The 21972-nt window shown below is 34.7% G+C and overlaps 1 protein-coding gene across 3 annotated transcripts in view; it reads right to left on the reverse strand.

The window, feature by feature from the left end:
• Positions 1–4469: 4469 nt before the first annotated feature.
• The window catches only part of LOC136028403 (ephrin-B2a-like), a 251227-nt gene continuing 233724 nt past the window's right edge, over positions 4470–21972 (reverse strand). For all 3 annotated transcript variants that reach the window (XM_065706239.1, XM_065706248.1, XM_065706229.1), the window contains one exon: positions 4470–9766. In XM_065706239.1, coding sequence (XP_065562311.1) covers positions 9630–9766 — 137 coding nt within the window. In that variant the 3' untranslated portion in view covers positions 4470–9629. The remainder of the gene's footprint in view (positions 9767–21972) is intronic.

Below are 21972 nucleotides of genomic sequence, written 5' to 3' on the forward strand. Positions count from 1 at the left end.
CAATGAGAAAGGTGACAAGACTGAGTTTTTCCACTACTGAGGCGTTTTAGCCTTGTTTCCATAGGAAGCGAATTACTTAGTGTGGTAACACTTTTTAGACTTAGACATGCTGTAAATAAGGTTTTAAGAGAAGAACAGTGTAGTTATAGGAGGGGGAGTGGATGTGTCCACCAAATTTTTATTCTTAGATTAATAATTGAGAAGTGGCTGAATCATGAAACGCCTTTAGTCCTCAGTTTATTGGTTATGGGCACGCGTTTGATTCAGCAGATAAAAGGGCTTTGGCGTAAGTCCTATCCTTGCATGTTATACCAGATAAAAACATTAAATTGATTAGTGCTATGTATGAGAATAACATTGCTGCGGTTAAAGTTTGAAATGGAACATAAGCATTAATCTTCTCTCTCCTCCCTCCACCGCGAAAAATAGAAACTTAGCTTACCATCGTCTCAATACGACACGTCCCATAGGATGCAAGGCTTTCACCTTTATAAAAATTATTTTTAAGGAATATGTCACCACAGAAACAAGAAATTTTTCGATAAGCCCGCAGCTGTAACTAGCACCAAAAGGACAATATACTTATATTATTGCATTCATTAGTCTGAGGTCCATCCATCCACCGAGGGATAATTATGATATCACCTAGACTTTGTCTTAGAGAGGAATCTAAGCTTGCCCAAAAACCAGGAAATATTTGAATTTTTAATCTATGATCTTTTAACCGATTTTTACCGTGTTTCAAATCTAAAAATCCCGATACACCAGATTCCAGAAATTTAGTTTGATAGATGGCTAAAACTGAATCTCGGCTAAGGGACGAGAGCAAGATTTGCATCTTTATTTTATATGTTAAAACCGTAGGAAAGTAGAAAAATAACATACCCAATCTTTCACGAGCGATTATATTGCCATGTTGCTCTAGTCTAATTTTCCTGATTGCTGTAGCCAAAGATAGACACTGCCATTAATTGGTAGTAAACTGGGTAAAAAGTAACTGAATTATTAAAGTATGCAAAAATTTAGCCTAACATCTTGTTTCCAAATAGTAATTTAAAAAATATGCATATATCATTAAACTCTTTAAGATTGAACACTTCAAATTATTAGGTAATTGACTTACCTACAGAAAGATGTTTTTAGAAAGACCAATTAGGCTATCCTATTTTGTGGTATTTATCGTTTTTGTTAACTACTGAATATCATTTTTTTCTTCTGACTCGAAAAACATTACTTTTTTTACTTAATTTTACATATTCTTACTACCTTATATTTGTTCAATAGCAGACGGTTGTATCGTTCGATTGATTGTTGAAAACACTTGTCTATATTTGGGAAGCACAACCGTTTGGTTCGGCCTTATGTGTAAACAGCAAAATTTCGGATTGTTTCTCTTAACTATTCATTTTTGCAGTAAAGGAGAAAATTTAAGCAATGAAAAAATATTAATAGTTTTATAAAATCGTAGAAAATCCAGATTTTCAGGAATGAATAGACCTAAGATGGAATCGGGGGCCAAAAAATGTTTAATTTTTTATGTCCTTACTTTAAACTAAAGTTTGTTTTGGGGATCTCAGTGATAAGAATAAGAACGTGATAAAGGATAAGAATGCGTTAACGCAAAAATAATGTGATAAATAAAAAAGTTCTAATTTTGTTATCCACGTGCTTTGGGAATTAATGGGCGCATTTAGTTGTATTTGTTCTAAATAGTAAAAATTTCATTTTAAATATTTCGAAGAGAGAAACTTGCAACAACCAATTGCTCATCTTTCGTGCGTTCTAAAATCTTTTCAGAAAAAGCATTACACAAATTTCCTTAAAAAGAGGAGGAAGGGCTAAAGAGGGCGTAATTCCCTTCCATATGAAGGATAATGCATACCCATTTTGAGTTTAAATGTCGCTATTTACTTTCATTTGGAAAAACTCGTTTATTTCTTTATTTCATTTTTCGTTTACTCTTTATTTCATGAGACATAATGTTGGATACTGCGTTGTATGACCTTATTTGTCTTATCATATACTTATTATTGCTATATTAGTCAGATTTATCCTGTGTATGAACTATTTTTGTAAAATATGCGTTTAGAATAAAATGACTCATTTAGGTATATTTCTTTGCTCTATACAATATGTGTGTCATATATATGAGAATATCGCCAATTTTTAAACTGTTGACTCACTCATGAACATAAAATACGCTTCTAAATGTGGCACGGGATTGTCATCCCTGTGGCACCTTCAAACGTCGGCTGGTTGAATTTTTAAAGGATAAGTCAGAATCATCAATAGTGAGGGGTAATTAGATTTATTATAGAATTGTTCTTTAATATAGCTTGGTCATATATTTATTACAACCCTTTATTTTTCTTAACGTTAAATGTAAAGATCTAATATGGCGGCGTCTTCTTTCTTTTTTTTTTGTTTTTTTTTTGTCGGGTTTTGGAGTGTAATATCGCCTGATTTCAGCTGGTTAATGATGAAAAATAACACAAGGATACTCCATTTCGCAGTCACTTTTCGATTTCTGATTTTTATTTCCTCTGTCCCTGTTTTTCAGACCATGGAGTCCACAGAAGGGGGGGGGGATATCTATTTCTCAGATTTCCGTTGTTGTATATATATTCCTGATAAAACAACTTGAACTTGAGGCTTCAGGACCCTTTTGCCACTAAAATATTCATTGAACTACCCCCTAATAGTTAATGCATAACTACGCAATACTTCATTATCTTCCATTGTGTGTGAACAAATGTCTAGGGATTAATGTGCCATTGCAAGGTGGTATTACCTCAGAAACTGAGAGGTCATATGAATGCCTTTTCAATACCTCGAAGCTGATTAAGCTCCTTAAAATCTTGGCTTGATCTGCTTGAGCCAAATTTTTAGCGGGGACCCGGTTTGTCAAAGCTTTGCTGATTTTTTTTTTTTGCTTCTTCAAAGGGAAATAGAGCTTTAAATTACCGTTTAGATCACTATTTTTTCTTCCTAATTTCGCCGCGCCAGTTATAATTAATTATCTGATATGCCGCTAGTCTTTTACCGAGGTTTTAGGTGACTTTTGTATCTTCTTTTGAAAGAGGCTTTGTGACCATCTTCCTCACAGTGACTATCGTCTCAGTTTTACTGCTTAACGGGGAGCAGCTAATGTTTTCCCGTCAACCGATCAGACCGTTTATATTTGTTACTCTTTCGTTGTAAGTTTTTCTGAGAAGACCGCCCCTCAACATTTAGGCTTATGTGAACTATGCAACTATGGATAGTTGCAACTATGATGAAACACCGTGAATTCTTTTTCCTGTGTATGAAAAGTAGCAGACATTTGATCTACAGCTACTCTGCAGCAGATGTAGTTTTCGATTCTCCAATGTAAAGGGGAAACTGAAGCTAGTCAGATCTTAAGCACTTAAAAACAAGAATAACAAACTACCAGTGCCACAAACAGTTTAGTGGCACTGATTGAGCTTACAGAAGCATACATAGCTTTAAGATTTTACCGACAACAGCTAGATGACGGTAGTCTTTTTAAGTCTACGAGCCTCAATTGCGTTTCTAGTAGTCTCAAATTCGATAATAGCAGCATAACCAACATTATTTCAAATCTTTCTGGAGTTGTCGCTTTTTCTCAGAAAACCATGGTGGCGCGTACCAAACGTGGCAGAACTGTGCAGCACACGTGGCGCTTTGAGATATATACCAGGTGGTGGGGCGGGAAGTCTGAAAGTCTTCTCCATTCCTGCATGTGTTATGTTCGCCCGTTGCTCGAGTACGCGTGCCCGGTGTGGGGTTCCATCTGCTATCCACACAGCCTACCTATTACGCGACATAGAGCGCGTCCAGAAAAGAGCAACACGGATTATACTCCGAAACCGTGACATACCCTATGATCAAGCCCTCGCTAAATTAAATTTATATCCGCTTAAGTCTGGCTTGAACACCTTATTCAGCAATTTGGAAAATCCGTCCTAGCCAATAAGAGCCACTGATCACTATTACCCGAACCAGCCCCTCCCAATAGCCGAACTCGGTTACAAAATAAACTTCGATCCCCTTAACTACGAACTAATCGTTACGCCAACTCATTTGTGCCTTTCTTCACATAATTTTTAATGCTGAGTTGTAGTGTATGAATTCTGTTTAAATGTATGATTTTTGCAAAAAAACTGAATTTAGCTATGCTACGATAGTTTTTAAATATACCGATCTCTCTCTCTCTCTCTCTCTCTCTCTCTCTCTCTCTCTCTCTCTCTCTCTCTCTCTCTCTCTCTCTCTCTCTCTCTCTCTCTCTCTCTCTCTCTCTCTCTCTCTCTCTCTCTCTCTCTCTCTCTCTCTCTCTCTCCTCGTATTTTCCTGCTTTGCTAGAGGCATTTTGTCTGAGTTCAATCAAACTTTGGAGGAGGGAGAACCAGGGAAAATTAAGGAATTAGATAAATCCTAACCATACTTATTACGAATGAACTAAAACGATGTTACTTTACACAATACAACTCTTATTCTGTACAAAAAAATTTACAAAAAAAACTATCAATAATTTTCCGTAGCGTCCAAAAAAGAACTGAGGATTTCACCTTGATTATTATTGAATACCTAACAAAAAAGAGATTACGACACCGAAGCTGTAGAGGGCTTCAGAAACCAGAAAAAAACAAAAAACTAAAAACATAATAAGTACAAAACAGATGGACAGATATCTGACGGATTTAAGTACGAAATTAAGGGTTTGGATAAACAAGCTCGATGTGAGCATTCTACTGACAACTTCCTTATAAGTGCCCCACAATAAGAATAGATAACGGGCATTTGGAGCTGCATTCAGCACTGCAACAGAACAAATATAGCCGAAATTCAAAATATAAACTTGTTTTTAAATATGTTGCGTGCACCTTCAAAATTTGAACTTTTAAATGTAATTTTGAGCATAAACACTGCAAAGAGTATAAATGACAACACTGACCAAACACAATGCATCAACATTCGCTCCGTAAAACTGTCAAAAACGGAAACAAAAGACATGATCAAATACGTAAATAAAAAGAGAATTCTATGTCAACATCATCAAAAGGTGGTAATATATTTTTCCAGTTATACAGTCTCAAAGGTTGTACCAAATTAAAAAAATGCAATGCCTTATCCGGTTGGTTTCTATTTGGACTTATTTTGTCGGGCTAAACCATTACCAAGATTTTGTTATGGCACTATTAACAATAAGAGACAAAATCAGGCCTTCACCTAAAAGCTCTAGGCCCAGTATATGTAAGGGCAGTGAAAGAAGCCCAAAAACTTTGTCGTATAATCTTTGTTCTGACATCCTATTTTATATTATTGGTAAGTGTCCGTAACAACCAGCCAATCATTATATCTTGAAACAATCAAGTGATGCTATGCAACAGTCAAAGGTTTTTTCAGAGTACTGTTGCAATCAGAGGCGGTTGCTTTTCGGATGCTCGCAACAGAGTATATTATTTTTCTTTGTTATGCCTGAAACCTGAAAGCAAGTGAAAATATTTAAAGGGTAACGCATGTTTTACATACTTTGGCGCGGTATACCCTGTTTGGCTCATGGCAGGGGATAGAAACTTTCAGGAAGTTTTTTTTTGTGTTTAAAGGGAAGGGGGGGGGGGTAAAAACTTAGAATTTAGTGTTTGGGCGAGGAGGGCGAAATCTTTTATGTTTCTCCGGCTCTCACAAAAGAGTTTTTTAATGCTTGTCGTCCCATAGGCATAAAGGCTAGTTCAGTCAGAAAAAAGGGACATAAATAGGGTCTAGGTCAGTTCCGGACAAACCAGCAAAAATTTATATTAAAACAATCTATATTTTGACTTCACCACATTGCCACAAAATTGCTTGTCTCTACGTTAAGATTGTAAATCCATGCCGCAAATTCAGCGTTGTTTAAAGATTTTTTTTTTTTTATTTTTGGTACAGAACAACAGAGCCTATTTTAACAATTTTGATTCAAATACATAAAGATACAAAAACTTGAGACTGGATAACTGGTTGTTTAAAGATAATAAATATAGCTGCTCAAGGGAAAAAAGATGGAAAAAGGGCACATTTAATCTAAAAAGAATCATAGACACAGTTTTACAATATATATTACCTACCAGTCAAACTACAGTGCATAGAAATACGAGCATTTGTTTTAAGGTTATGGCTAGTAGAGTATCGCTAGTAAAACGGGCTCAGTATTATGATTATTTTACTTTTAGAACAAATCCACTGAAAATACAAAAAGGTAGGCAAAAAAATTATGAAACGAGAGTTCAAAATTCTTTGGAATACTGACGAGGGTTGCCACCTAAACATTATTTTTGTTAAAGCGACGCATCTTAAGGAGTTGTAGTCTTAGCTTTAGATTAGTTTGAGTTTAAATTTAAGAGAAGCGCTAGCTGAATTCAAGTTTAGTTTCACAAAGCTGTGAAAATAAATTTTAGTGTACGTTCACGTCGCATACTTACTGCGACACGACACTACGAGTGTTCACATCAACGGAACAATCAGACAAGAAATCGTACAAAAAGGAGACTAGCTAAGAAGTATGGATTATCAGACTTTTTCTTCAGATTTAACAATGATTGACAAAACATAGCTGCTAGTTTTTCTTCATCCAATTCGTCTTTTGTTGATCTGTCAACTTGACACAAAAATCAGAGACCCTTAAGTTAAATTTAAAGAGAAAAAGAGATGTTACTATCCTAAACTTCCGTATAAAAAGCGCACTTGAGTAGCATTGATTTATTTTCGAGGCATTTTTCCTATAAAAAGGAGCAAACAGTTTTGAGTCTAAAAATTTTTTAAAAGTACGCTCTGTTTTCTTTGGTTAAACTAAGACTCTGGAAAAAATGAAGTTTCATTTTTTAAGTCATTACAACAATTCTATTCTAGGCTAAATGCAATCTATTTTTCTAGGTGGATGTTTTCTTTAACCTGTTTGTATTCTGTTTTATCCTGTTTTGGGACACCTGTTAGAGAACGTTGGTGACAACCCTAGTATTGGTTGACAAACAAGTCCATAATAGAACAAAGTCAGCAAATATTAAAAAAAACATTGCAATGATAAAATGTTCACATAATTGCCTGTACAATTATGGGTGTTCTCGTTTTAACTTTTAAGTAACATGACTGCAGTAGTTTAAAATACATTGCGCGGTCGAAGTTGGGTATTTTCATTAGATATCCACCTTTTAACAGATCTTGTTAGCTAGAAACATTCTAAGCTATTAAACTGCTAACATTGCTCAATCTAAGCGTTTACAGCCCTAACTCTCGAGTCAGCTGAACGTCTATAGTGCCATCAAAAGCAGTGGCATCAATTAGAGGGAGGGGGAGAATCAATTCCCTAGGTCCCATCCTGGATTTTAGAAGATACTTTTCGGGGGCTGTTTTAATTGAAAAATGCCTATTTTCTCTATTTTCATTGAAGAGACAAAAAAAATAAACAAATTTTGTCTCCCCCCCCCCATAAATTTCTGTGAATTGACACCACAGATCAAAGCTACTCAGAGTCAAAAAGGGAACATTCTCATTGTGATACTAAAGAGTATAGGTAAAAAAAAAAAAAAAAAAAAAAAAAAAAAAAAAAAAAAAAAAAAAAATCAACGGCATGTAGCGTTTAATGAAACTTGAATTTTTTTTCACGATAATAAACTGACCGAGCGATTAGCGATTATGAAGCTTGGAAAATACCAGTATTGCCAAGCGTTAGATGACGTTGATGTTTTTCTGCCGACACTAGCGCCAGCTTTCAGTCTTATAAGTTACCCATACTCTTTGAGTGATGCTATATAAAAACACAATTCCTCCTTGGGCGATAATGGACCAATTCATACCCAGACACATAGTGCATAAAGCCTGATACAATATAATAATCTATTCAAGAAATAACTGATAAAATGTTCCAACTAATTAGACACCCAAAGAGAGATACATGTTTTTTTTTATGATAAAACTTAGCAATGAGGATGATCGCAGATGATATATTGCACTTAAAGGTATGGATATGCATATTTATCCGAATCTGTACTATGCCCCTAAGAATTTCATTGTCCGCTGAAATCGCTATTACCAATTAAGCAGATATTCTTGGACATAGACCAAATAATATTCTTCAGAGAACTTCAAATGGCAGCAGAAGATTAATTTTTTTTCCAAGATGAGTCGTCTTATTAGCAAAAAATATCAAGTCCCGTTTTAAGAACCGAATTTCAACTTGCTCTTAACACTTGTATCCCCGTCAATTAGTTTTGAGAAGTAGGAATGAAAGATTATTTATAAAAGTGGACCAAGAGAGCATTAATAAGTCAATCTATCAATTTCAGCAAGCCTGGATAAAATCATTAATAACAATCGAAATTAGCGACTGGATCATTTCTAATTCATTTACCTTTGCTGTCCTTTAAATATGGAAATTCAATCGTTTTATTTGGTTGTTTTCTAGTATTTAAATATTTATTATATTTTTAATAATATTTACATTTGTAATAATATATATTAATAATAATGTCTCAGATCTTTTCTGTTTTGAAAATTCATGTCATTCCCTCTTTTTTTGTTTGTTAGGGAAAATAATACAACTGTTTATTGTAATGTTTAACTCACTAAGTTTCAAAAGCTTCCGGGGGGGAGGGGGTCATAGTACGAGACCTTTTCCAAATCCAATTTTAGTATAATTATTTACAGCTTAAATAAATTTTTTTTCTGTTTTCTTTATAAACACAAAAACACATTGCTTTGGTATAATTAGAGCTGTTTCTAGTCAAAAACACATGAATATTAAAGTTAACTATTAAATATTAAAATATTGTAATTATATCTCATATTGTCATATCAAGCGCAATAATACCAAAAACAATCTCCTACATTGACACTGAAACAAATTAATGGGCATGAACCGAAAAATAGTATTAATACAAGAAACTATATCTAAAATCAAAGACGCATTTCGATTTTAGTACCCAACTGGATTTTTTTTTTTAATATGGGAAACAAGAGCTTCAGTCATTTTTCCCGGTTCAACTTGAGTATTCGAAAGGATAATTAAATAAAATGATTTTATTTTATTCACACAATTGAACCAATACAAATATTAGAACAGTTAATGGATCATTTTGGCAAAATTACATTTTTTCTAAAGTTAGAACAGTAAAAAACCAAGACAGGAAGAACAAAAAGAAAAATTAGCGAGATCTTTCGACAATAATAACTAATAAACCACTCAACAAATAATAAATAAGAATATGGCACTCCAACCAACAGACATGCCTTACATTGACGTAGTATAAGGCACAAAAAAAAGAAACTCCTAGAAAGAGAGAAAAAAAAAGACTCCTAAAAAAAGAAAATAAAACTTTAACTGAAAGAAATGAAAGGTCGTGTCAAAAATGAACTCAAAGGGAATATCACATTTTTTAGCATTTGAAAATAATGTCCTGTTCCTCTTTGTCCCTCGCATAATAAGAACAAATCTGTGAATATCACTGGTTACCAATGAAAATTGATCGGGAGCTTTGCCGATGGACAATTCCATCGGCAAAGAATATCAAACGAAAACAAATCGCGATCTTTTATAACAAGGGTTACGCTGTACACTATAATACACATAATACACATGGGATTTTCTATCACAGGGTCTATCTAATTGTTAAATAAATTACAACTATCGCGGACGTGAGTAGCCATCTGGATTTAAAACTGGAAGAAGCATCGCTAGATCGCGAGGTAAGCTCTTCGTTTTTGACGACCTCATTCGCAGACTTGTCATATTCATCTGTAAAAAAAAGAAAATGCAATTAAAGAAAAAGTAAGTAAAAGATTTAAATAACATAGTAGGGGCGACACCAGGTAGGGGTGATACCTCCCCCGCCCGAACGACAAGGCATTAAATTCATCAAAAGTAGAATACACTGCTAAAACTGTTAATATACTGCACGTATACTGCTACGTGCTAAAAGAAAACTCTTCGAGTCCCCCCTCCAGGAACATTTCCAGGTAGTGCTCTTGATTTTCATTATGAATTATTTCTCAAAATTCTTTTCTATTAGAATTTGAATTCTATGTTTAGCAATAATTCTTTTACTTTTGTAATGCATGTATGCCTATATAATGAACCAACTGATTATTTTGTCACTAAGCATATCTGTTAACCCACTTAATATTATATCCTAATCCCTAAATTTACGGAGAAATATATATGCATATAATACATGTATTTTTTTAATTGCTCGTTTTTCAAATTATTAATTATTCATAATGACCAAGCATTTTTTATAATGTTATACTTTTAACTTGTTCAAGACCATATCTACATTTTACTATTAACTCTTTCCATCATAATTTTGGAGGAACATTATAATTTTTTTCCAATTGCAAATAAGAGCATAGGCCTAATGTTACCGGTACAATAAAATGAAGAACTAGTAAGACAGCGATGAAGATTATACTTCGTTGATGTTCCAAAGAGGCCTATAACAAGTGATCTACAATAAATTTCGAATGCTAGAAAAATGTACACTTTTTAAATATTTAAAACAGCTGATTAAGAATCAACTGTCAAAACTTGGTCACAATTTTTTCAAAAATAAAAGATCAAGTCATTTATACCGGATATTTAGCAAAAAATGTCACCATAAGAGCTTCACAAAAAATGTTTCATTTTTAAAAGAAAATCTCCAACATCCTTTGTAGAAATCATTACAAAAAGAAAGAAAATAGTCAAGAAAAAAACTAAACAAAACAAATCACGACCAAGTCACTCAAGGAAAATAATGCATCACACACAGGAAAATATTCCTTCCTCCAGACAACAAATTTCTACACTAATTAAAGCATTTTCAAGTGCAGTATCACACCAGCACGATAATGGTGGCTGGCTGAGCTCAAATACCTTCACACGGACAAACAAATTTGGTACACTTAATCGCTTGAATTGCAATTTGACTTTAACATACTTCACGCTTATCATGACCAAAATTTTAGTTCATGTACTTGCATACTAATGAAGGCAACAGTCTATTCAACAACTGAGGAAATCTACATTTCTAGTGCATCTATTTTAGCTTCAAAGTGATTACTGTTAATTGCACAAATCACCCAACAATCGGCTTAAAACAAGACAGTACACAATTGAAACATCCGTTTCCCCAATTACTTCAATATCACAATCATAAATAATATTTTATGGATGGTTTCAAATTAGTTGCCATTGTACAAGAGAGGAAATTCTCCAATAAACATGTAGTTTTATGAATATTATGTTTTGCTTTAGTCGAACCCTTTGTTGCAGATACAAGGTAAATTATCCATTTCATCTTTTTTCCCTTTCTTTAACTATGAACAAAGTAAGCCCTGAATATTATGCCTTCTTCTTCTTCTTTGGATTGTTATGGAGATACTTTCGCATAAGCCCAACACCGGAATCATATTCTGGGCCCTGTAGTAGTTTGATACAGCTGAGTTTGACCGAGTCCTGGATTATCAAGCAGGGATCAAGCGGACTGCCCCATTATAGGACCAATATTATGTCGCATTTTTCCACTTCTTTTTTGAAAAATAATTGTACCAACCCTGTGTAGAAGTCCCTCCCATATAGCTAATGCTTATTGAGGGATTTTACTATGTACAAATGATCTATTTTACACGCCCTATTCAAATATGTTATTAGAACTTAAATAAATTATTCAAAAGCAATAAAAACAATATGTACTTTGAGCAATCAGATAAAAATAAAGACATTTATAGAGAAGCATTTTTTTTATATTATTTACACTTTATCAACTCTAATTACTGGTTTGGAACGTAATATAAATAGCTATTAAACATAACACACAGTTGCTTAGAACAGAGCTGAGCTACGACCTTCTTATAATCATATAATAGAAATCAAAATACGAGGACATAAGAAAAGGGACATTAAGGGAATAGCGAGATCTTAATTCAATTTGTAGTTCACCAAAACTGTTGATTTTGGGAAAACACTCTTAAATTTTATTGAACACCATACACGGCTGTTTAGAACGGAGCTAGGAACTTTTCACAAAAAAGATTGCAGCACACAAAACATAAACAAGTTAGAAATGATTCGTCAGTAATAGATGATGTTACTCCACAAATGATAGTAATCATTATAGTAATTGAAAACACGTTTCTTAACATGGGTCTTAAAACGAAAATTCCTAATAGGCTGCGTTTTTTATCGAAGAGTAAGTTAGGCCCATGGAACTGTTAGGCTATGTGAGCCTAGTGTTTTTGAATTCTTTTTTGAAGATGAAGGCATGAGTTTTGTCTCCTTCACTTTCGATAGAAATAACGTACGCTATGCAAGGATTCGGATGTTTCGGCCTAAATATATACATTTTTTTTTTGGAGAATCGAACTTAAGGAAAAAGCTCTGACCCCCCACCTCAGGGCATATCCGAATTTTTTTCGGGGGCGGTGGTGGTGCAAAAACAAATCTAAATACGCATCAAAAATTTTTTATATGCATTTTGTTACGTTTTTACGAGTTGGACAAAATTTCGAGTGGGGGAGGAGATTAAACCCTGAAATGACCCCCCCCCATGGATAAAGCCTTGATTCTCACGTTTAAAGTATACCAAATACTACTGGTTTCAGTTCATCATCCTGATGAGTATTGTCACTGTTACGTCTAAAGGTGGAGTCTAATTTTCATATTTCTGAAGTAATTTCGGTACTTATGTATTTTACCGACAACACTCAAGTGATTAATTTAAGCAGAACCTGTTTCTCTGACGCTCAATCCTAATGAAATATAAGAAAATATGATTAGCATATAATACTTTAGAAACAAATTTGGATTGTATGTTTGCACGTTAGGGGGGGGGGTAAATTATAGCGGGTCTGCATGCAAAATGTGTTAGGTACAATGATTCTCCATATTATGTAGTAGGAATTGTTTTCTAACCTCAAACTCACCTCACTCACTCCCCTCACCTCACTTTCCAAATACTTTACTCCCCCCTCCCATAATGTGCAAATACACAGCCCAAATTATATATTTCACATCTATCCTGTCACTTGTCTTTGTCTTGTCTCACGCTAAACCGAAAGAAACTAACGAATGAGACCGATTCTACTTAGGTTCTTCTTAAATGAAGCAATTGAGTGTTGGCGGTATAATACATAAGGACCATAATTTCTGAAAACCTACTGCTGAGATTCATTCAAAAGGATCAGCAGAGTAAAGTGTATTCGACCCTCCTGATCTACATTATCCTGCTGACACTCCCATTGAGAACAGCTTAGCAAACGGTTTTTGTCAATTACCTCAGACGTGTGAAAATGTCAGGTATGACCTTTAGGCATAAAAGCGACGATATAGTCAAGCTCAGAAAAATATTCCTTAATAAAAAGCTTTAGACGACAAAATCAGACAGATTAAGATGATAATGCTGAAGAGACCAAAAGATCTTGGCAAATGAAAATTGAGTGGTATGTGATTACATCTTAATCTTTGAAGAGACTTTTGATTTGAAATGAGCGGTTATTTTATCAGTGAAACTTATCAATAGGCTGATCATAAAACCTGGACATTTCCATGACTGTTTAGACATGGCACAATTGATGCGGCTGATGAATTAAAGACCATCACCATTCTGAAAAATGCAGACAGAAACAGAGGAGCATATGCATGTCCTCAATTTTTCATTAATGCAAACCAATAAACCTTTAAATTTTTTCTTATATATATATATAGACTAATCATATGGTCTGATACATCTAAGGTTCGATGCGCATAGATTTGGATGTGAAGCTAAAAGAGCTAACGGTTGATGAGATTTTGTTTTAAATGAAGCATTAACTATTTAATTTTCAAGTATAATAATATCCGATAGCTTTTTTTTTTATAACAAATGCTATTTTCGAACGGTAATTCGGCATAGCTTATATCTGTTAAAGATAAATAAAAGAAACATTGTTTTAAAATGTCGCCAAACTTGTCTTTAATAATTTCTTATTTACGAGATTATTATGGTAAAATTGGGCGGAATAACAACGTTGCTTTGATTTTTTTTGCCTATAGGCATGAGAATATACTATGTCCCTACAGATACGACCCCCCCATTTTTTTTTAGCAAATCCTGTACAGTTGGCCTGAACGAAGAAATAATATAACAGTCAGCATACAATAAAAAAAATGCCAGTGGAAAAATTTTGCTCATATTCCACGAACAGTTTCGACAGTCTTCAATTTTATTGCTTAAATAAAAAGAATGATTATTTGCAAAATATTTCGTTATACAGCAGGTGAAGCTCTGTTTATAATAAGAGATAAACCTTAACATGTTAGTTCTTGGCCTAATGAAATGGATAACAAGACATAATGAAGCTAGAGTAGCCAGCACCAGTTAGGAGGGGGAACGGGGAGGCATCAACCCTCTCCTTAAATTCAAAAAAATACTTTTGGGGAACATTCTCGACGGAAACGCCTTTTTGGGTGTTTTCACAAAATTTTTAAAAAAAAACAAAGATTCCCCTTATTTCGAAAATATGTTTCGCCCCCCCATATTTTCGTGAAGTGACGTCACTGAATGAATTACAAGAATAAGAAGGTGAAATAATAAAAAAAAACAATTTAGGTTAAGAATTCTTAGGCAGTGACAATACCTAACCTAAAGCATACAGAAAAAATAAATTTAAATTCGTAAAGCTCTAAAAGAGACCAAAAGCTAATAGCAACAAGGGAGTGAATGATGATTATAAGATTTATCCAAGGAACACATGTTAGTCTTTTCTGTGGTTAATCAAAGATATACCAAGCATGCAAAAACCGTTCAAAATTAGCTATGATGGAGCGACTTGTATGGTCGATTACATTAAGCTAAGCGAACCAAATTTTAACTATAGTCTGACTAATACGTCATTGATCCGTCGATGAAAAGAGTATAGTGTACAAACCCAAAAGGCTTTTAAGAACAGGTTTAGTTAAGCCAAATGAAAAATGCTTTACGTTTTAAAAGGCGGACCCGCCCATATTCCATACACAATGGATTATTCACTTCATTTGAAAAAGATAAGTTTTACAAGATAAAAGCAAGTCTTCCATCATGCAAGTGCGAAATATCTTACAAAAGAACCTATAAAAAGTAATATAATGAATAAAATTCAAGCCACGTAGCTCAAGATAAGCCACGGGATTTTGATTAATTCAAATAGTTATGCAGCTAAATGATAATGTAAAAAGCATAGCTTAATAAGGAAACCATGTAATACAGGCATTATTGAAATTTGAATTGTGTTTTCAAGATGAAACTAAATTGTCAGGAGGGGTTTCACTCCTCTACCCCAAAAATTTAGTAATTTTATAAATTACCCAGTGTCCTTCGTGGGTCCGGCGCATCCTCCCTCCCTGTAAGATTCTCCCCACGTGTAACATTAAGTAGCAAAAGGAAGATTAAGATAAATAAAAAGAATGAAGAAAATAAGGGATTCTGAAATAAGGGATTCTGTTTACGAATTCATGAGAAAGAAAACTTTGCTCCTATCTGCAACAATGGAAAATTTTGCATTTTTCCCAGAAGAAAGATAACCGTTGCGTTTTTTTTTTGTCAGGGAGTGATCATATCGAACCGATGTTCCAAGAAGATCGGGAGGAGAGTCGATCGAACAGAAATTAAAAGTTCAAGAACCCTTTTAAAGTGAACAAAAAGATCGTGGCGCCGGAAAGTGGCAATTTCTGTCATTTTGTAATACCAAACTACGGTTTTACCCCATGGAATACTAAGGGTACTTTTGTATTATTCAGAACACACTCAATAAGTGAAGTTAGGTTCTTTCGTGAAACAAACTACGATGCAGGTACATTTTATGAGAAAATCCGGTTTCATAGCCACAAAGACAAACTCAAAGACCAAAGGTTAGGTTAGATTAAAATTCTAAGTTGTAATTTTTCAATTTTCCTAATAAAATACTATATTTTCATCATATTTAGTTTTATTTCATTAGCTTTTTCAAAAGTTTGGGCTATATATTTGCCCATTAGGGTGAATAGGTGGGGTGCATTATATCAAATACCTAACTTAACCTAACCTAACCACCTCTGTATATAAAATATTTAATTAAAATGTACCTACATCGTAGTTTGTTTCACGAAAGAGCCTAACTTCACTCATTGAGTGTGTTCTGAACAATACACAAGTACCGTACTAAGTTGCAATCGACTCAAATTTCTGGGATAGCCAGTCAAATTATAAGTATCAAAATACTATATAGCGACCTCTTTAGTTGCGGAGGAAATAATACCGCGTCATTGCGTATTCGTTCCGAGAGAGTCACGTAATCCAGGCAAGTAAAGGTACTTCTGACTGGAAAATCTTTTGATGTACGCCTAGCTGACGATATCTAATACTTTTATGCGAATAGGACTTCATGACTTTTCGAAAACTGGTTTTACCTAAACTATTGCTTCCTTATTTGGAATAAGAAACTCGTGACAATCTTAAATTTGCTTGGTTCTTACTTCGAGTTCGACTCATTACTATTTAAATCGATTTAGAAAAAAATGGCCTTTACAGGTGTCTCAGGCGGTATCCCCTTATAACATACGCCTAGTAGATGTGTCCTCGATCGCAATGTTAGAACTAGTGTCATGCAGGATAATTGTAAGTAGGGCATCACGTATAGGGGTTCTCCCCACCTCCCTAAATGTTTTCAGGCAATTAGATACAATTGGAGCCGATAGAATAATGGCACAGTGCAAGTGCCAGTATTTTACTGGCTAGATTTTCTATTTTAGGGGGAAATGGGCTGATGGAAATACATAAGGTAAAACCAATAAAAGAAGTTCAGTCACCCTAGTCTCAGTTGGCAAAGAACAAAAAAAAAAGCACCAGAAGTTTGTAAATCCAATGTCCTCCCTTAAACATTTTGGCTGGTGACACCCCTTGTAGGCACTAGACCATGGGAAGGAATTACTCGTACTTAGTCCTAGCCTATTATCTCTCTGCACTTCCATCACAGGGCAAATCTTCTACATTTGCAACTTATTTCATATTTTTAAATTATTTTCATTTACCTTTTCTTAGCTTACTATGATAACTCTACCCCCCCCACCCCCAACAAAAACACACATGAAAAAAGCATTAAAATATATAACAATGTAAAAACAAATACTGTAGGATATTTCACACCATACATTCTGCCTATATTTTGGAATAGAGGTGTAATAAGTTGATTACACTCAGTTTTGTATTTGGGGCGAATTTATCACGAGGTGGGGGGATTTTACACAGAAAAATTTTCCTAGAAGCATTCATCTCACACTATCCTTTGCATAACTTATCAATTTTAATGATTTGCTCCTCCCCACACAGATTTATACTTACATTCCGGACCCTCATTAGTGGTATCGATTGGGAGGGATGGAACAGACGAGGCTTTGTTTCCCCTAGACCATTTACCCAAAAAAATCGAACAATGTCTTTTTTTGGGAGGTGGGGTTGGGTGGGTGGTGTTTCCAGTTGATATGACTTCTAATATTCTCATTAAGAAAACTGACAAATTTGCCCCTCCCCCCAGGTTTTGATAAATGCGTTCCTCTCTTGTCCTCGAAATTTTTGTGAATTGACGCCACTGGCCAGAGCATCTCGTGTCGTGTATCATGATGGTATATTACAACATTAACTAGTGTATTTAGGCTTCTAATGAAAAAGAACGTGAGTCTAAGGCATAAGAATAGTTTTACTATTACTAAGGAATTTCCGTCCACCGGTTTCCTCTCCAATCTAAAAAAAAACAATATGTGTTTTTTTCTAATTTATTAAAATTTTATTTTATAAATTTAAACGTATAGGATATGCGGATCATGGAATGGTACATAGGATAGTAATTTCAAGTAAATGGAAAAAAATAAATCATTTGCATGGAATATTACGCCTAAATCCTTTTTTTTGCTTTAAAATCTGAAGTTGCTTTGAAAATGTTTCTCAAATATATATATTTCAATCAAAAGGAGTACCTTTTATGAATATTATTTGCTTTTAAAGCATACAATACAATACAAAAAAACAAAAAACTGGAGTACACAAAATTTCTTTTTTGATAATTTCGCTAATATTTTTCAAAAATTTGTGAGAACTAAAAAATGTTATTTTCACTAAACCTATTTTCATTAATTCCACTGTAATTCCACGCGTAAAAATAGATAGAAATCAAAGGAGAGAAACGTGACAAAAATTGGGGAGAAGGATGACAGATCGAAGCCATAAAATAATTTGATGACTTTCATTATGAAGCCTTTAACGGAAACTAGAAAAATGATGATGTGAAATCCTAACAATGAGAAGATATTAAATTACAAACGGTAGTGGATTCCCGTAATTCGAATTATGACGAAATTCTCATCGACTTGCATTTCTATATTTCCTGTCTCACTTTAAGAAAATTATTATTTTACAAGACATGGACATAAATAATGCAAATTCCTAGCTCAAATGAAAGTTACCCCCATTCATGGAAATAAAATAAATAAGAGTTTCAATAGGACAAGTTTGTTAGACAGTGAAAAACAAATACAGAAGTCCTGGATATTTCGAAGACAAAGTCTAGTCTTCAGCACCAGCAGAAATACCAAAGTACTATAATTAACACAAACTATATTTAGACAAAAAAAATATATATATTAACTTCCGGGTCACAGAATGTAACCAGGCAGTGTGGTCTTAAAAAAAGGAAATGAGATTAACCCAGATTTGGTCAGAACCTTGGTAAAATCGAAAAATAGAAGGCAAAATGCATATTCTGCAAGTCCCCTCCTCCCTAAGGGTCAAGTCTGTCTGCGCATCTATGGTTATCTCACTCGACGCAACTGGGCTTATACGGAAATAGTTCCTTATATTATTCAATGCCGTCTATTTTTCTAGGTACCTATGAGTTTCACAGCGACAGTACAATCTGAACTTCGCTAGTATTCTAAACTTTACATCATAGATTGGTTAAAATAATATCCACATACTAGGACAAGAACAGTGGGGATTATTGTCCTGAACCCATTCATAAGGTTCAAGGATGGTTTAGAAGAAAATACCGCATAAGAATAGTTGTACATTAAAATACGTTTTTTTCCAGACTTGCAAACTTTTTGATAAACCTTCAGACCCCGAAAGATACGAGTGTTAATGCCGATACTACTACTACTACTACCAATAACTCACTGCAGCACCAAGCCGCCCGAGGCCAACACAGCTACGCACGCTCCTCCTCCAACCTAATCTATTTAAAGCCTCCCTCTTTACACCCTCCCAGGAAGTTCCCATTTCCTTTAAATCTTTATTTATGACATCCTCCCAACCCAGACAAGGACGACCTGCTTTCCGTGTAGCCCCAGACGGTTGGCCAAAAAGGACAATCTTCGGTAATCTGTCATCCTTCATCCGTAGAACGTGGCCTAGCCATCTCAACCTTTCTTTCATTATAGTCCCAGAAAGCGGGATTGAACCACACTTTTCGTACAACCTACTGTTTGAAATACGGTCAGTCAGCCGGGTACCCAGAACAATCCGTAGGCAATTTCTCTGGAAAACATCTAGTAAATTTTCATCTGCTTTTCGGAGTGCCCATGCTTCAGAGCCATATTTGACCACTGCCATCACTGTAGCTTCCAATATTCTAATCTTGGTTTGTAGGCTTATCTTTCTATGATAGACCCTATCCAATTCAGCGCCGCCATGCGGATCAATTCCACCTCTTCCTTTCCATCATCACTCCTGTAATTAACTTGCAGCTGAGGCTGTCGAATGACCAGAGTATAATTATATATGACCAGTAGCGAAAAATTTCTTAAGAGGATACAGATTAAAGCGCCTGGAAAAGGAACAAAAACGAAAAGAGAAGAAACAGTAGCACACTTGCGAGGATCGGAAACCTACTGACTGAATAACGAAAAAGGATCGCAAGGTAGGATTCCTTGAGATGCTCGTTCTATAAAGTCAAATAATTGTTTTCAGAGATGAGAATTACAGACATTTGCCAATTATATAGGTAGACCAATATACCCAAAGAAAGATTACAGGTGCAAATCCTGAATGGTCGATATCTCTTTATAGGAAATATAAAATTTATTCCCTTGAATCGCTATAAAGTCTAAATAGAGGCACTAAAAGGCCAGAATTAAATTAAACACTTAGGTCATCGATGCTCGGCGTCAAAGCGGCTGTCCTAACTTCTGTCTTTGATAACAGCTGCTAATATAAATACGAGCTCCCGTAGATATTTAAAGCGTCATTTTTCATATTTGGGTAGTTATATTGGCTGATAGAATATTTTTGGGAGGACTTCAACTCAACTGTTATTAATCTAGGTCGCCGGCCACATTCAATCGACCTGGAGGCCAATCATGGCCTCCGGATGACATATATGGTCTGCATTAAGTTTCGTCTATACAACTTTGACTTGAGAAAATCCCTGACAAGGTATGCCAAGTGCTTTGAAACAATGAAATTGAGTATATATAGTTGAGAATAAATCGGCAATACTTTTTCAAGGATTTAGTGACATTTTGTATGGTATATCACAATCGATTTTAATTTTGAAAATAGATTAATCAAATTTGATTAAAATATAATAGAGTACTAAAATAAATAGAAAATTGCATCAGCGTCTACATAAGAGAAATGACATGAATGTAGCGGAGCAAAAGACATTAGGAAATTCCTCTAGAAGTATTTGGGATAATAAAAAAAAGGCATCAAAAGTCTTTGCTTTAATAATTTCAGAAAAGCAACAATATTATATAGTTATTCCAAGATTTAGGTCTAAGCCACAGCTTCGGCTAAAGATTGCAATTAAAACAATCACATGCCTCAGTTACGATTCTTAGTCAAAGTCCCAATGTGTCCAACTTACAACTGGTACAGCATTAAGTAAAAGGTGAACTACGATCTAAAAGACATTTTAATTTTGAAAAACAGGATATAAGTAGCACTCTGAGTCAAATTAGTGTCTTGCCAAGTCGAAGTTCAACCAGTTATTTTCTAAACAACATAAATTAAGGACTGTGCATATGGTGACCGTGCGTTATTGAAAATTGTCAGCTTCCGGCGCACTTTCAGTCCTAATGTCTATCTCTCTATTGTAATACACTAATATTTTGAGGTCTTCAAAGGGGATATAACCTAAGATTTACATAGGGCGTATCTATCAAGTTGTCAGCCACAGCTTAAAGGGTACCGATCTGCCACTTTAAATTGCAACTCTATTGTACATCACAAAACATGAAAAATGACTGACACAACGTCACAGTCACAAACGAGAGCGTATTAAGACGTTTTGATGCTTCTGAAAAAATTGCGCAAATTCTTTGGCTAAGCTGTTCTCAATGAGAATGACATCACTGGAATGTAAGTTCAATCAGACTTTGATGATCTTGATCTACATTGCGCAGGTAGTGCTCTCTGTTAGAACAGTAGTCAAATGATCTTTAGCAATTACCTCAGAAGTGTAAAATGTTAGCAATGACCAGGCCAGATTCAGGCCCCCCCCCGATATTTTCTTGGCATCCTCATTCTGTTTTTTTTTTTAACTTTTCTTTTTTAAATAAACTGGTCAATTTTGTCAATTATTCGTGCCCTTGTCATGTTACCCTCAAAGATTTTTATCCAAGATCAGCTTTTGAATACGATCTTTAGGTGCGATAGTGTTGATGATGAAAAAAATGTACAGAAAGTCCATTTACGACGAGATTTTGTTCATACTAGGATTTAGCTAGTGCTAATTTGAGCCAATCAAATTGTTATAGCTTTCGATTGGCTAAAGGCAATATGTGAAAATTATGATTGGCTCAAATTAGCTTCAGCTATATTTCGGTATTAGTAAAATTTCATTGGGAATGGACCTAAAAGCAAAGTCGTATTCAGTGGAGGGGTTAGGGAATTTGACCCCCCCCCCTCTGAAATGTTAGTTCGACTCGTGAAAACGTAATAAAAAAAACATAAAACACGTTTTGATGCGTTTTTTAGTTTT

The sequence above is a fragment of the Artemia franciscana genome, chromosome 1 (genome assembly GCF_032884065.1).
Source record: "Artemia franciscana chromosome 1, ASM3288406v1, whole genome shotgun sequence".
Lineage (NCBI taxonomy): Eukaryota > Metazoa > Arthropoda > Branchiopoda > Anostraca > Artemiidae > Artemia > Artemia franciscana.